Here is a 15369-nt window from a genome sequence, read left to right on the forward strand (position 1 = left end):
GTGCCAGCTACTTCTATTCACATAGAAATACAAATTATGACGGCCACATGTATGAGAAAATTACCTAGAAATACCCTGAAACTTAAAGTCAACTCATCTGAATAAGTCAAACTACACGTTATGTAAAATTCAAGCCAGATAAATAAGTGAAACACACTCACTCATAAAGTCCAGTCACATAACTGCACCAAAGCCAGGGCACTGAAGAATACACGGAATAAGTTCGCAGGCAGGCATATGAATCGTTACAAGACACGGAATTGAACGAAGTCAGGTCAAATAAAACACATGCAGCGAGCTTACAATTGATAATAAATACTCAATATTTCAAATACTCAATATAACTAGAGTGTACTAGATTGGGGGAATGGGTCCAACGCAGGCTCCCCGCTCAGGCTTTTTTTTTTTTTATTGAAAAGTTGGTGGCGCCACCGTCGCTTTCTCCCGAATGAGCGGCCCCGCGCGCCGGCCGGACGCTTGTCGCGTAGGAGACCCTACCGCAGCTGCATGGAGCTATTACAGGCGGATACTAGGTGGCGGTAATAATGATGTTATTCCCCACCGATCTATTGTACATAAAATGGAAAAAGAGCGGCGGAAAGAATGCAAACGACGCAACAACGACGGTGCGTCGAGCAGACGACAGCTACTCAGCCCGTGAGCTCGCCTCAGCCAATGAGCGCTGCCGAAACAGCCGGAGCCAACGTTTATTGGCCGGAGAATCAGAATAAGGCGACGGCAGCGCCGCCACAATTTCAACGTTTTTTGCTTCACCCTCGGCGCTCGCCAAAGGCGTCCGCTGGACCCACTCCCCCATTCTAGTACACTCTAATATAACGTTGCCTTTGTGCGCCATGTCGCGGACATGGTAGTAGAAGATTATCCGCGACACCACATACCAAGTATATTTGTTTTTGCCTTAATAACACCAGCTGGAAAAGCTACCCCTAAACATTTCTCGCCCGATGTGAGTTTATGGTAAATCATAGAGAGTTTTAGAATAAGGGCCCCAAAAGTTTGGGGCCCCAAAGAGCTTTGCGGGTGTTAGCGTTGGGGCATACAGGAGTGAACAGTGTTAGAATAGGGGTTTGAGTTTGCGAATAGCGTCTTGCGCTTGCAGCGCCACTGCGGTGTCAAAGAAAAACAAGTATAAATACTAAAATAAACTATACCATTTTAGGATAACTAGAGTACCTCTGACTTTCGTGTTCTTGTGTTTCATTACAGTTTAGAGGTTATTCTATTAGCAGCAAGCGATTTGTGGCGCTTAATTTTTAGTAACCAACTTTACGTGCCTTCACCACCCAAGCTAATCTTCGTTAGGCCTACGAGCCAGGAAATCGACAATCAAATTCGTAATCAGCGGCGTCTAATGAATCAATCTTCATTACACACGTTAGTTGAAAGAAAACGATAACCGCAGTCACTTCTCCTAGCTTACGAACTTCACGCGTTACCACAGATCAAGCCCAGTTTGGTGCTCGGTTAGAGCCCTTCGGTTCGGTGGGCGCCGCCATGTTTGTTGACGCAAAGCTTTTGGAGCAGCTTTTGGGGCTCCCGCTAAATCAGCGAAATAGCGTGCCCGACGCAAAAAAGCAAACGCAGTTTGCGTCTCGCGCATGCGCAGTGGCTTCGACGTTATTTCTTCGGGGCCCCAAAACGTTTGGGGCCCCTATTCTAAAGCTCTCTAATTACAATATCATTCGATCTCGTACGCTCAAAACCTCCACGCCTGACACTAGAAACATTTTTCTGAACAATGGACAACCGAATTTTTAAAAAGAAAATCTGACATTGAGTGCTTCTACTGATGCCGAAGAAAGTGTACAATGATTCGTCCCTATGACTAAGTCGTACAAAGTATAATTAGCGGAAGGAAATCAAGTGTCCGGATATATTCTGCGAGCGAAGCAGTCCGCAAGAAGCGACGCTTATCAGCGCAAGACTACAGCTCGCAGCTAATACGCGCTTGCGATCTCACCTGCAGGATAGTGTCCACGGGTCGCGACGAGCCAACCTGGTTCGTCAAGATCCTCAGCAGAGCGACGAGGAACTACCTGGTGCCCGAGGACTTTATTCCCATGATGCAGGTGAGTGATGATTTATGGTCGCAGTCAAGTCTCTGTGGTGCGCCCCACTTGTCACGCTAACCTCGCACATAACCTATACTCGGATCGTTTTTCACGTAACTTCCGTTTTCCGCTGTGCTAGAGCAGCATGTCCTGCATTTGCCAGAATGTATACCGACGTTAAGCGTATTGTCAGCATCTACGTGACTTCCCAGCATGATTAATTATTCAGTCATCTAGTCAATGCCGCGATTCTGTTCGCTATACTTGAAAGAAAGACCATGCAATAGAACCTATTATTTTTCTCTCGGTTGTCGGAAGCACATCCTGCGATGCACTGGTTGTTCGAAGCCGAAAGAGAAATAAACAAGCTTGAAAGGCTCGCACCTGCGCCACTGAAGTATCCCCCCGGCTTCAATACCTCGACGTATGGCCGCCTAGCCTTTATTTGAAATTTCGGCAAGCAGGAGGGACGATATCACTGCGCGATGCGTAATGATTCGCTCTTCAATAATCGTTCTTGCTCAGCTAGTCAGTGGTTAAATTTGTGCATGCACAACGGGGCTTTTCTCTTCTTTTTGCGATGCGTATTGGAACGTCGGGACACGTGAACTCTGGAGTAAGCGATCGACTGACGTACATACATGCCGTCACAGGCGCTAGACTTCCATCCCATCGCCTGCACTATAAGATATGCAGTATAATTTTCCGCCTCGTTCATCCGTATACTGAATACCATTGCGTTCGATTTGCATCTGCAGTTGGTCACAAATGAAGCGCGATCAAAAAAAAAAACATGCTCACAATACCGGACGCGATTTCTAGACCACCGATAGAGTGACCGACGAGGTCACTATCTTATTGCGTACTGTACGAAGTGCAGTGAGCGCAGTATATAGCGTGATTCCGCCTTTCGAAGTGCACGTCTCACTTCAGATTCATGTCGTAACCTGTGACGTGCGAGTTACAACACGACGCCACCCTCGTGTTTTGCGTTTGGCAACACTCTAGCCTGACACCTTACACAAGTCGAGTCAAACTTAGAAATGCAGCGTACCAGATCCAACTGATGTTACAGATTATCTTTTTTTTTTTGTTTTTCTTTCTTTCTTTGGTTCGCGCGGCTATTCCCATTGTCTTCTTTCCACTAAGCTACACTGATGTCTTATACAGGGTGTTTCAGCGAACACTTTCAAAAATTTTTAAAGGTTGCCTGTGGCAGATAGCACAATTCTAGTTCATGAGCTGGTCTACTCGAAGAGGTGGACGTTACTTGCACAAGAAAATTGAAATGCATAATCGACTAATTAACCAAAATCTACTAATTAATTGCCTTATGTCCCATATCGCCATTCTAGCCGTGGAGTTCGCAAGGCGATCCCCACTTGGAGCGAATTCTCAGGATGACACTAGTTTCGAGATATTAATTGCCGAACTTTGCAAAGAAATGCATTGGCGTTCCAGTTACTTTTGTGCTTCAATGCGTAAAACGACGTTTAGTTAAAAAAGTAACTGGAACGCCAATGCACATCTCCGCAAAGTTCGGGAATTATTATCTCGAAACTATAGTGTCATCCTGAGAAGTCGTTCTAAGTGGATCCGCTTTGCGAACTCCACGGCTGGAATTTGTAAATTGCGATATGCGACATAAGGTAATTAGTCAAAAACTTAATTAGTGCATTTTTAATTAGTTCATTATGCATTTAGATTTTTGGTGCAAGTAATGTCCGCCTAGAATTGTGGTATCTGCCACAGGGAACCTTTAAAATATTTTGAAAGTGTTCGCTGAAACACCCGGTATAGTCTTCTAAGGAACTTGAGAAAGGTGTTCTTACATCTTTCCGCGCAAAAAAATAGGAAGAAATTAAAAAGAAAAGTTGTGTTTACACTTTGTTCATCCGCTTTGTTGACGCTTTCGCATGAATTAATGGGCTGTAATCGTTTTCTTATTATATATATATATATTTTTTTTTTTTGGGGGGGGGGGGGGGCTCATTCCTGGAAAATGTACCCGCCCCATTTCCTAAGAGGCTGTGGCGTTCTGCTGCGGAGCATGAGGTTGGGGGTTCGAGTGCCGACCTCTGTGACCGCATAACGCTCGCGCATTGAACATCGCGCGCCCGTCAAAGCACCCCACGTGGTCAAAATAAATCCGGTGCCCTCCCCTATATGGCGTCCATCATAACCTATACTGTGCGGTTTAAAGGCGTTAAAAGTCACAAAAAGTATTTTTCTTTACTGGCTGGAAAAATGAGACGTGGTGCCGGCTGTACCATTTTCTCGTGAGATGCATTGAAATGCATAAACGTCACACAAAAAAAAAGAAAAAAAAAGAAACACATTATAAAGGATGGCATTGCGACGAATCCTCGAAGTACGAAATGTCACCACAGAGTGATACACAGTCTAAAATGTCACAAATTGTATAGGTACGCGACAGATACACAAAAAAGTCACAAGAGAGAAATACTGGCGGAAATCGCCGTTTCAAAACGAAAATGCAGCAGTGTCACACATGTGTATATTGCACAGACATGCATGTACTACCTACAATGTCATTTTCACCGGCAAAGAGGTACATGCAGTGATACTAGAACATTTATCGACAAAATGACTGACGTCCAAAGATTATCAGCGTGAAGTACACTTTTCTGTAGTCTGAAATGTTATTAACCCCCCATCCCCCCCTTCTTTTTTTTTTTTTTTCTTTATAGGCGCAGCATCGCAGGCTTAACTAGCGAAGTCAAATAACTCTGCTGCCATTGTTCACACCGTGGTTAGTCAACTCGTTCAAACAGCGCTGCTTTAATTGTCTCGGTCTCGCGACAAACTCGAGGTTCGCGCAGGTATGCTACGAAGTCGTGCCGTAGCCGCAGCTTTATTCGAGATGCGTCTCGCTTCTTCGCTGTGCCGCAGCAGAACGAGAGTGCGGTCGGGGTGCCTTAGGGAGCCTACGTGCAACAAAACAACAGCGTTGCATGTATACAGGCTCCCTAGGGTGTCTCGTTCTCCAAGATGGCTTGCACGGCCGAGCAACAGGCGACGACGACGTCGGAGGCCCGCTGAGGTATTTTTGAACGAGGGAAGTTGGGGGGGGGGGGGGGGGGGGGTGCGCGCGGGGGTTAAGGGGGGTTGCGTCTGAGGAGCTCGCAGTTTGCGCAGCTGGCGGCGAGTGACGCCATACACCCGCCAGGCCGGGTCGCAAATCCTTTGAGTCTCTGTTTTTTTTTTTTTTTTTCCTCGCGAACTGACTGCCGCTGTGCGACCGACTTTGAGCAGTCGCGTCTTCCGTGTATGTGGGGGCGCTGCCACGTCCGGGCGTCCATTGAGAAGCGATGTCGCGCGCGCTGTGTAACTGGGCGGCTTCCGCCTGCACTTAGTCTTAAAGGTGATGTGGTACTTGAAATTGAAGTACGAGGCCTGCTCCGGTACGCGAGACTTAGCTTGGAGATGAGCGTGTGACGCTCTTAGAGTCGCGATGACACGCGCTGCGCAGGGACACGTTCACTCGTTCGCATGCTCGTGCTCCACGATCGATTGGCTGACGGAAGATCTGTATACGTTCTTGTTATGTGAAACAGCGTAGCACTAAAATAGCTTCCCGAGGGCCGCACTGTAGCGTTGCAGTCAACCAATATATGTCTTGCAGAACGGCTGTTTACGAATAAAAAAATTAATGGATAAATAAAAACTCGTGAGGCGATCACTTCGTGGGAATAGGTGGTGAGAGTCACTCTATTCCTATACTTATACACGTGCGTCTGTGGATGTGTGTGCCTCTTGTGTGGCGTTGCTCTATATTAAGCGAGGCTCCATACTGCACGCGCAGTCATTCGCGTGAACTACTGAGCCATACATCCTGTATATTTACGCGATTCAGTCAAACCCTATTTTTCCTTTCCAGCTTATTCTATTTTCTTCTTTCCCCGTTTACTGTGGATTTATTATTGATGATGGCGTAGCCTGCTCTGCGGCAGCATTTAGTTTAGTGGTCTTATCACTTAGTAAACAATGGCAACATTCCTTAGGCGGTTTTCTTCGCTTGTAGATTGTCTGTTGATATGTAACCTTGAAACAGCATCTGGGCAATACTTAATGAGAGATTAATGCGGAAGTTTTACCTCTCTGGAGCTCCTACCTAATTAAACGGTAACGGAGGAATCTGTTTTACTCAACGGCCTCAACGTCAAATTTGACGAGGTTTGCTGAGTTTAAAAGGAAAGGTAACTGACTGCCGCTGCGCGACCGACTTTGAGCAGTCGCGTCTCCTGTATGTGGGGGCGCTGCCACGTCCGGGCACCGCGTTGCTTTACCGCGTTGCTCGAGGCCTCACTCACCGAGCATCATCGAAGGAAGAGCCCCCGCGGGGTACTGCAAACGTCTGGGCGTGGGAGGATCGTTTGACCAGGTTCCACGACATCACGACACACTACCAGTTACAGAGACGCGTATGCCCATTCCCTCACGCTAGGTTAGACAGGGCGCAAGCAGTACACTACAGGCAATTACAAACTGATTCTTACATAAACCCAAGACTCATGCACGCCATGTATCCAGACATGTACACAACAAACAGATGCACATCCTGTGGCGAGGTTGCCACACTTAATCACATGTTATGGGAATGTCAGGACAAAACAAACAATTCGGGCAGTGTCGACACCTCCGTCTCTTCCACCGCCAGCCTCGGCTCGCGTTGGAAGACCGCACTGCTCAGCTCGAACCTGACCACTTGTAGGGAGCAGGTTATAGTATTTTGGCCATCAACTTCTTTCTACGGAAATTGTTGAAAATTGGAAAATTTATAAAATTTCAAGCGCGTAGCTTACAGTTCCGTTAGCTGAGCGATAAAAAATGTCGAACTGTATAAACTGCATCGATTGACACATCTAAAGCAGACAAATGTGGCGTATTATACACCGCTCTGAAATACACCGCTAGTTTCCGACAAAGGCTTGTTGCAAAACATTCGCAAACATTAGAACAATTTCACTTAATCTGTACATTCATAAGGTAAAATTTACCCGCTTCATATGCTCTAACAGATATCCCTTACATAACTGCGATATCTGCTTTTGGTGCTAAGTCACGGATTTGTAAACTTAGTGCTTCGGTTTCCTTGTCAATTTATGACTATTTCTCTGTGAAAGCTATGAGGCCGTACATCGAAATTCTGCTCCGCAAAGTCGGTATAGTTCAGTCTTTTCTGCTTAATGCAACGAATGTCATTCAAATTGGTTCAGTGGATTTAAATAATGATAGCATTTCTGCGTTTCATGCGTATTTGAATTAGCTCTGTGGTATAGCTTCCTCTTAACGTCTCAAGTGCAAAAGGTTTTTTAGGCATTCTTTGGACGTGTGATCTTGTCTGTACTTGCAGTCTTTCAATAAACAGATTACGAACTACGACAGCCCAGTGAAAGTTTTCCATCAACGTTCTTAGTTTACATAAATGTCTGTACAGACTATAGACTGGTAAAATGACTTTTATAAGGAAAATCAGTGTAAGGCGCTTCAGTATCTGCTTCTGCTTGGTGTTTCTCTGCAGGATGTGATAGACACCCATCCGGGCCTCACCTTTCTCAAGGAAGCCGTGGAGTTTCACTCGAGGTATATTAATACGGTGAGTGTGCTTCTTCGCCTACGTGATTACAGTCTTGCTATAGAGAGTGACACCCACCCGGCGTGTCACCAAAGCTCACTCGTATCATTCCAAAGACGATAGCGCAAAGTGACACGTCGTCAACAAAACGGTTCGCTGACAAAAAAAAATTAAAAATCTATGGATTCCGTTATTGATGATGCCCAGAGAGCAACACCATCTGGTGGTGTGGCAGGGAACCGAGCTTTGCGTCTCGTGACCGAACTCCTCTCTCAGTGGTTGAAGCACCCGCGGCATTGCTTGCGCTTGCACCGATGGAAGCACCTTCTACTCGCGATCTTATCGCGCGCTGCGAACGATAACGACGGCGCGAAACTGACGAACGAACTAAGAAAAGATAGTGCTTAAAAAAGAGTCAGCATGTTTTGATAAGTTCCGGTGCTTATGCGGTGCTGGTGTAACCTAAAGTTGTAACGATTTATTAATCGCTCGATTCTATTGCTTTCTGTGATCCATCGCTAACGACCAGCCAATCCTTGTGATAACGCAAGCGGAGCGCCGCTGAGGTAACAAAATTCGATAAGAAAATGTTGGAATTTAATCGTTACGTTATTACATGATCGTTACGTCTTAGATAATCGTTACGAATGTAATCGTTCCAATGTCTCTTGATCGCGATGCTCGGTAAGTGACCCGCTTTATTAATGATGCTTTTACTTGACCAGACGGTGTACTGTCGAACGCTCAATAAACTTCAACGTGACACGCTGCAAAATAATCAAATTATACGCAGGACGAACGAGCGCGAACTTTCAACGAGTCGGGTCAGTGCCACGCCCCTCTTGACTTTCGAACAGTGCGGCAGTATGCTGTCCCCACTTTCTTCTTGTTTGCGTCCTCTGCTTCCAGTTTTGTTACTGTTTCAGTTGGTCTAGGAAGGAGCGGGCTCGTGGTTCCTCCTGCTCGTTTAAGGTTTTAGAAATTCACATACACATGAGCTTACCGCACATCGTGCCGACAATATGACGTTGTCGCAAGATTTGGCCTTCGCATTTGTCACTCGGCAACGATTATTTTAAAAAACAAATGAAAATAAAGGACAGTCGAAATCGAAATGTGACCAACATTGAGCTGCATTGCAACGTGCCCTACATGTGTAACAATCTTCTAGATAAGTGTCGGTTCGATGTGTTTAGATGCATATATTTGTTAGTGCTGACGGAAAAAAAATATTAACATTGAAGCAAAGAAGAAAGCACCATACTTCAGTGACATTTTTATTTCTACAACTCACTGCCTGCAAGCAGCAGAACCTCCATATCCACGATAAGTTCAGATTGAAATTAAACCCCCTCCCCCCGATAGTCCTCCAAATACCGGGCGAAATTCAGTGCCACCTTAAAAATTTCTGAAAGCTTTCAAAACCACACAAGCACACCAAGGAGTCTTTCTAATGGCCCTTCATATACACAATCTTTGCTTCACGCACGTATATACCTGATGAATTTCACAACACTGCTAATTTTCTCCTTTTGTAGTACTTTGGATGATTCGAGTATGATTTAATACAGCAAGTGTTATCCCTTCGCTTGCTCAACACTGCCGTGGCGTAGTGATTATAACGGTAGTGATGCAGAGCTGTCGATAGTACTACCGATACTCTCGATGATTGAGTGACTATCGAAATATCCGTTGGTACTACCGGTAGTACGAGATCCCGCGACGTACCCAACGTAATCACGCGAGCTTCGGAAGTACTGTATGGGGGACCTGTATTAAGAGGTATACTATTAGCAACATCATGACTGGCATATTATCTTAAAACGTGAAATACTGTATGAAAACGCACGGTTTCCCAACGTTATGTTTTATACATAATGCCTATTTTATCTTTCTTTTTTTTTCTGGTGTCATCTCTTTCAGGTAATCGCTAGGATATTCTACTGTGTAAATAGGTCGTGGAGTGGCAGGATCACCATTCCCGAACTCAGGAAAAGCAACTTCTTACAGGTAAATGAACTACGTTTCTGTGTTACACGACGAAAGAGTGGATGCTTCGTCGTTACCATAGAATAATCGCGGTCAGTTATATTCGCGGTTACTGTGAGGCTCGCCAAAACAATTAAAAATATGTATAAGAGCCTCACAGGTCCTCATATATGCTTCACTTGAATGACTGTAATGCGAAAGCATTATGAAATCTTAACTTGAGATATTTACCTGTCGTCATCCGCGTGTATTCTTCTCTTAGGTCAAGATCATCTGTGACTTGTTTTACACTATGATCCACTGTCATTGTCAATAACGGCCGACCCACGATTTTTACGCTGCGCTTCCGGAATTTACCTGCGTTACCAACCCGCGTACAACACATTAAAAGTTAATTTAGATTAAGTGGCTCTACGTGCTAAAACCGCGGTCTGATTATGAGGGACGCTGTACGTGGGGGGCTCCGGATTAATTTTGACCATCTGGGGTTCTTTAACGTGCACCCAATGCATGGTACACGAGGTCATTCAACTATCATCGGTTCAACGTAAGCCTCTCTCCGGGCGAGTTTCGCGTTGCCACGTTAAGCGAGAGCTGTCCTCTCCTTGTCATCCCATTTTGACGAACCACGTGCGCGCAGTTCTCGTTCAGTCAACGCTCCACAGGTGGCGCGGCCGATTTGTAGCGTATCTGCCTACGCGTAGGCAAACAAAGCGAATGGTTTCGTATCGCCGCCCGTATGAAGCGTGCGCAGTAATGAGAGACGGCGGCGAAAGACGCACAGCGTCCATAAACGTCAGCACCTGTCTCACGAGCAAGCTCGGTGATTGCCGTTACGCCCACTTGCGGTTATAACTCACCTAAGCCACCGGTCGCGTACGTTCTGTTCAGTTCGTTTGCGGCTGGCTTGTTCATTTCTTTCTTTAGGTTGTTGTGAGGAAAGGGGTGAAATACTGCCGGCATTACTTTCCGCTGTCAGCTGGCCTTGCGAAGTACATCCATTTGGTTCGTGTGGGTGTTCGTGCGTAGGCGTGCGTGGGTGGGCGTTTATAATTGTACAAAGTACTTATATAAGACACCCAGGTCATCGCGATGAGCTTGGCACAACCGGCCAGTGGTGGCATGCTTCATGCACCTAATAATGTTGTGCATGTGAGTGATTTTTCGCTCTCTCTCTCTCTCTCTCTCTCTTTGTTGAGAGGTCTGGTGGCGCGTCGCATGATCTTCATAACGGAAGCTTCGCCCGATCCTTGCTGCTTTTAACCAAGTTTAGGTGCTCTCGAAGCACAGTGACCAGTTCAAACCAGAGTAACACGACTCCGTTTTTGCGCTTATAGTAGCACCGACCGCAAGTTCTGCCCGTATACGCGCAGGTGTTGTCCCTGCTGGAAGAGGAAGAGGACATCAACCAGATCACCGAGTACTTCTCGTACGAGCACTTCTACGTCATCTACTGCAAGTTCTGGGAGCTCGACAAGGACCACGACCTGTACATCGACCGATACGATCTGTCCAGGCACAACGAAGGAGGTGCGTGTCCGGGTAACGTGGAGTATACTGCGGAGAGCGTTGAACTGTTCCTTGCAGGGCTGGTTGGTTCATGTCCTGAGAATAGATTAATGAGCGCCAAATGAAGACGAAGACTGAGGTTAGAAACACGTAAGCAAGAGAAATGCTCGTTTGTCTTGCCTTTCTTTTTATTTATTTTTATTTTGTCTCGTCTACGTCGGTCTTCGTCTTCATTTAGCGCATATTTTATAGAAGATAGCGTTGAGTCGCGCTGCAAGTTCAAAACTTGAGCCACGTCGCGACCGCAGCGCCATCTTCCGGCAATTTCTAGTAGTCCTTGCACCAGCTTAAGTGGTGGGCCTGTTTGGCGAGATCGAGGCCCCGCGATAGCTGTTTTCGAACAGTTCCGAGTATTCCTGTTCGTCCACTGTAGACTTTTCGTTCTTGTTCATCCACTAGTCGCTAAAGTCCCCAAACTGCTTAACAGATAATTGAAGGTTAAAGCTGAATACTATTTCGTATGGCAAAGAAACTTAATGGGAAACTGCGCTTCGGAAAATCCACTACTGCAGGCATAAGCATGCGTGCATCGTCGAGTGCGTTATATATAATCATGCGGGTATGTGTCCCAAAGTACATCGATAGTGTGCATTGTCGGATCACCAAGATTAATTGCGTCTTTACTCGTAATTCTTGCTCCAGCGGATTGAACCATCACTAGCGTCTTCATTCACGATGTAAACATTTGCGCACGCGGCTCGTTTTTGCCAGTTTAATATTAAAGGTGGCGAAAATAGAAACCACGGAAATTAAGCTGCGGGTAAATTTAACCTCAGTGTTTCTCCATTTCACTTCAATGGGCTGAACATTGCTACACACGACCACTACTTGGCTGAGGGCATCTGCCATGTTTGACAGGATGTTCGACTGGCCGCATTCCTTCAGCAGTGGCGAAATAATAAGTTTTCCTTTCTCGTAATGCTTGCAGCTAATAAATAAAATGTGCGCGTCCTTTGATCCAGTGATTAAATTTTTTTATGACCAAGAAGCAAAAAAAGAAGACCTGACAGGATTGACAGTACACTAAAGGTAGATTTATTGCTCTGAGGATTCGTTATAAAGTACGCAACCCCGTCATCTGCCACCTTGAATTTCTTTCAATGCAGTCTGCAGTGCCTCGGGAAGTATTTTTAATGCGAAAGCATTATGTGGCCCATTACGCGAAAATCCGTCGGCGTCGGGCGGGACCGAAAGATGGTACCAAAAATGGCCGACAATACAAAGAGCAAAAAACACGTAAAAGATGCTCAGATTGACGTCAAATTTTTCAGGGGGGTTCCTGTAAACAAAGTAAATTAACGTCTTTGAAAAGAAAATGTGGTACATTTCGGGTTGGGTGGGAATCGAAGCCAGGCCTCCTGTGTGCGAGAACAGCGCGCTTACCCGACGCCATGGTGGGTCCAATGTTCTGGCTGACTAAAGGTGTGCTTGGTGCCTGCGTCATTGCGACGTCACGTCGCAGCAATCTATAGCTGACTAAATGTGTGGCCTAGTGCGTGCGTCATTGGGCACATGACGGTGCAGCCAATGGGGAGGAAGTGGCGCCACGTCAATAATGTATAGATCAACGCGTTCACGATGTTCCGAGGTCTAAAAACGCTATAATGCTTTCGCATTCCCGCACACGTAAGCAGTCTTAAGAGGAAGCTTTAGCTCGAGGCCAGCTCCGATGCAGCCTGTTCAAATACAAGTAAAACGCAGAAGCGCTTTTCTGAGATAACCCCTGGACCGATTTTAATTAAATCTGGTGCATTTGAGAAAGTTAGATTTTGATGAGTGTTGGGAGTAGAATTTAGATTTAGGGCCTGAATTTTTAAAGAAATTTCAAAATGTCAAAAGTTCGAAAAAAAAATAGGAGCACGAAGTTTAAAAATTAATAGCTCTGCACCAAGAAAAGCTATCGCGGTTCTGTAAACGGTATCCATTAGATCATTTAAAGCGGACAGATTCGATATGTAATTTATATCTTACGTGAACTCATTACGTTTTGTGCAAGGATTTTGCAAAAGCTCTATTTCCTATTTTACTAAATGATTTAAGATTCATGTGCAATATATCAATGTTGTCCGCTTTAGATGTATTATTAGACGCAGTGCACAGGAATTGCGATATCGTTTTTCATTGCTGTGTTACAGCGTTGTAAAATTGATAGTTTCGTTTTCTGAAAAATTTTCGATTTTTGCAAGTTTTATTAAAACATTGACGACCTAAATCAAAAATTCAAAACCAATAGTCCCTTGTGCTGATGTGCAGTTAGATCATCAGAGGAAAGGTATTATAGTTTTTACTGCTTGATGCAGGCAGAAAATTCTGGGACAGGGGAGTCGGTGATCTTTTAATGCAGCTCTGATTGTCTTCTGTGCCTTTTCTATTGTTGTTGCTCAGTTCGTTTTATTCTATAACTTGCACCTCTTGTTGCTTTTCCACTCCAGCTATCTCCATGCGGATGATCGACAGGATCTTCTCCGGCGCCGTCACGCGGTAAGAACTTACTAGTTTCGTCTACATGACTCATAAGTTATTCTTCTAGGACGGGTGTGTTGTGCTCACATTGGAGGAACACGGTACGAGGAACTAGTATTTGTTCGAAAAAGAGAATAGAGTGCGTTAGTACAGGACGGGAGAAGGCGACAGATACTCGGGTCTATCGCCTCCTCTTTTCCCCCTTTAAAGTATTTAAGGTATTTACTCACTTGCCCAGATTAGCACTCAGTTGAGTAACAAGTATAACAAGTGTCGGCTCTGCGTTGTTTATTATTAATTTATTATTATTATTATTATTATTATTATTATTATTATTATTATTATTATTATTATTATTATTATATTATTATTATTTTACCGCGTTGTTCCAGTTTCTTTTTTTTTTCGACACGATTTTCCTTAAATACGTATACCTAGATAGCTTGTGCAGGACTCCCGCAGGATAACTCTCACGCATACTTCATCAGTTCTGTTTGAGAGAAGCGGATTTTGCAAGCCCCGTAACATTCCATCCTGCAGACAGTTCGCCAAACTGTAGCCTTCGACGTGGGATTTGGGAAACTATAGTAACAGCGCATGCATAAAGGAGGAAGTAACGGTGAAAGACGCAACACGTATCGTGTATTTCACCATCCTCCGTCCTTTGTGTGCTGTTGCGCGAATAGCAATGTTTGAGACCGAATCAAATGTGAATCGAAGAGCGCCAGAAACGAATGGAACCGAATCTCGAACACTTTTCGAGTGGTTTCCTAATGACGATCACCCGTTTTCACAATTACCACAAAATGATTTTCACATCCTAGTATTTATAAAATTAGCAAGTATCAGTCATTACACTGCACGCTATGAAATGTTGCTTATTAAAAGCATACGTGGAGCATTATGAACAAATTAGCAATTTGTTCGCATACATATGCGACTCTTCGGATGGTGCTAATGGTCGCTGTATAGAGCCGGTAAAGTCTGGCTCACTGAGCGACGTAGCCTGCTCCAGTAGGCAAGTTCTCATACTTTATGCCTTACTATGCCCGCGGAGGTGATACTTGTATTTTTTTGCTCTAATTCTAAGTGCGATCGCGCACAGTTCACACTTTAAGATATTCGAAAACTGTCCGAAAAAAAATATTGATATTTACAAATAGGGAATTCTTTTCGAGGACCCAATCGAATAGGAGACTATTCGATTCGTTGTTGAAAAGTTTCGAATATTCGCACACGCTTACTAGTTTGCCATAAAGGGATGCGCCGTGGCCGTGAAGTGAATTGCGATAGCCTTCGTATAACCAACCCTCTTTTTGACTTGTTCATCTCTTTGTTCTCCAGGGGTCCTATTCAGAAGGAAGGAAAGATGAGCTACAGCGAATTCGTCTGGTTCATCATGTCCGAGGAAGACAAAAGGCATCCGAGGAGGTACGGTTACCCTGTCTGGGATGTCCCTCGTGTTCCCTGCTCTGAATGAAGCCTCGGTAAGCTTTGAAACCCAATTGCTTGCGCTGACAGCAATTAAAAAGCTTTTCTTGCATTTCAACGACCGTGTATACGCTCGAAGCAACCCGTCAACAACCCATAAGAAAGGATAGCTAATTGTGATAACAGCCTCCGCTCGCATGCAAACGAACGGGTAATTACAATGCGCCGTCTTGTTCGTTCTTAATG

At 45.0% G+C, this 15369-nt stretch overlaps 1 protein-coding gene across 2 annotated transcripts in view; it reads left to right on the forward strand.

Moving 5' to 3' along the window:
* The window catches only part of LOC119441737 (uncharacterized), a 125767-nt gene that overhangs the window by 98378 nt on the left and 12020 nt on the right, over positions 1-15369 (forward strand). For both annotated transcript variants that reach the window (XM_037706346.2, XM_037706348.2), the window contains exons 4-9: positions 1988-2090; positions 7618-7692; positions 9595-9681; positions 11034-11190; positions 13662-13710; positions 15037-15123. In XM_037706346.2, coding sequence (XP_037562274.1) covers positions 1988-2090; positions 7618-7692; positions 9595-9681; positions 11034-11190; positions 13662-13710; positions 15037-15123 — 558 coding nt within the window. The remainder of the gene's footprint in view (positions 1-1987; positions 2091-7617; positions 7693-9594; positions 9682-11033; positions 11191-13661; positions 13711-15036; positions 15124-15369) is intronic.

The sequence above is a fragment of the Dermacentor silvarum genome, chromosome 2 (assembly GCF_013339745.2).
Source record: "Dermacentor silvarum isolate Dsil-2018 chromosome 2, BIME_Dsil_1.4, whole genome shotgun sequence".
In the NCBI taxonomy this organism is placed as follows: domain Eukaryota; kingdom Metazoa; phylum Arthropoda; class Arachnida; order Ixodida; family Ixodidae; genus Dermacentor; species Dermacentor silvarum.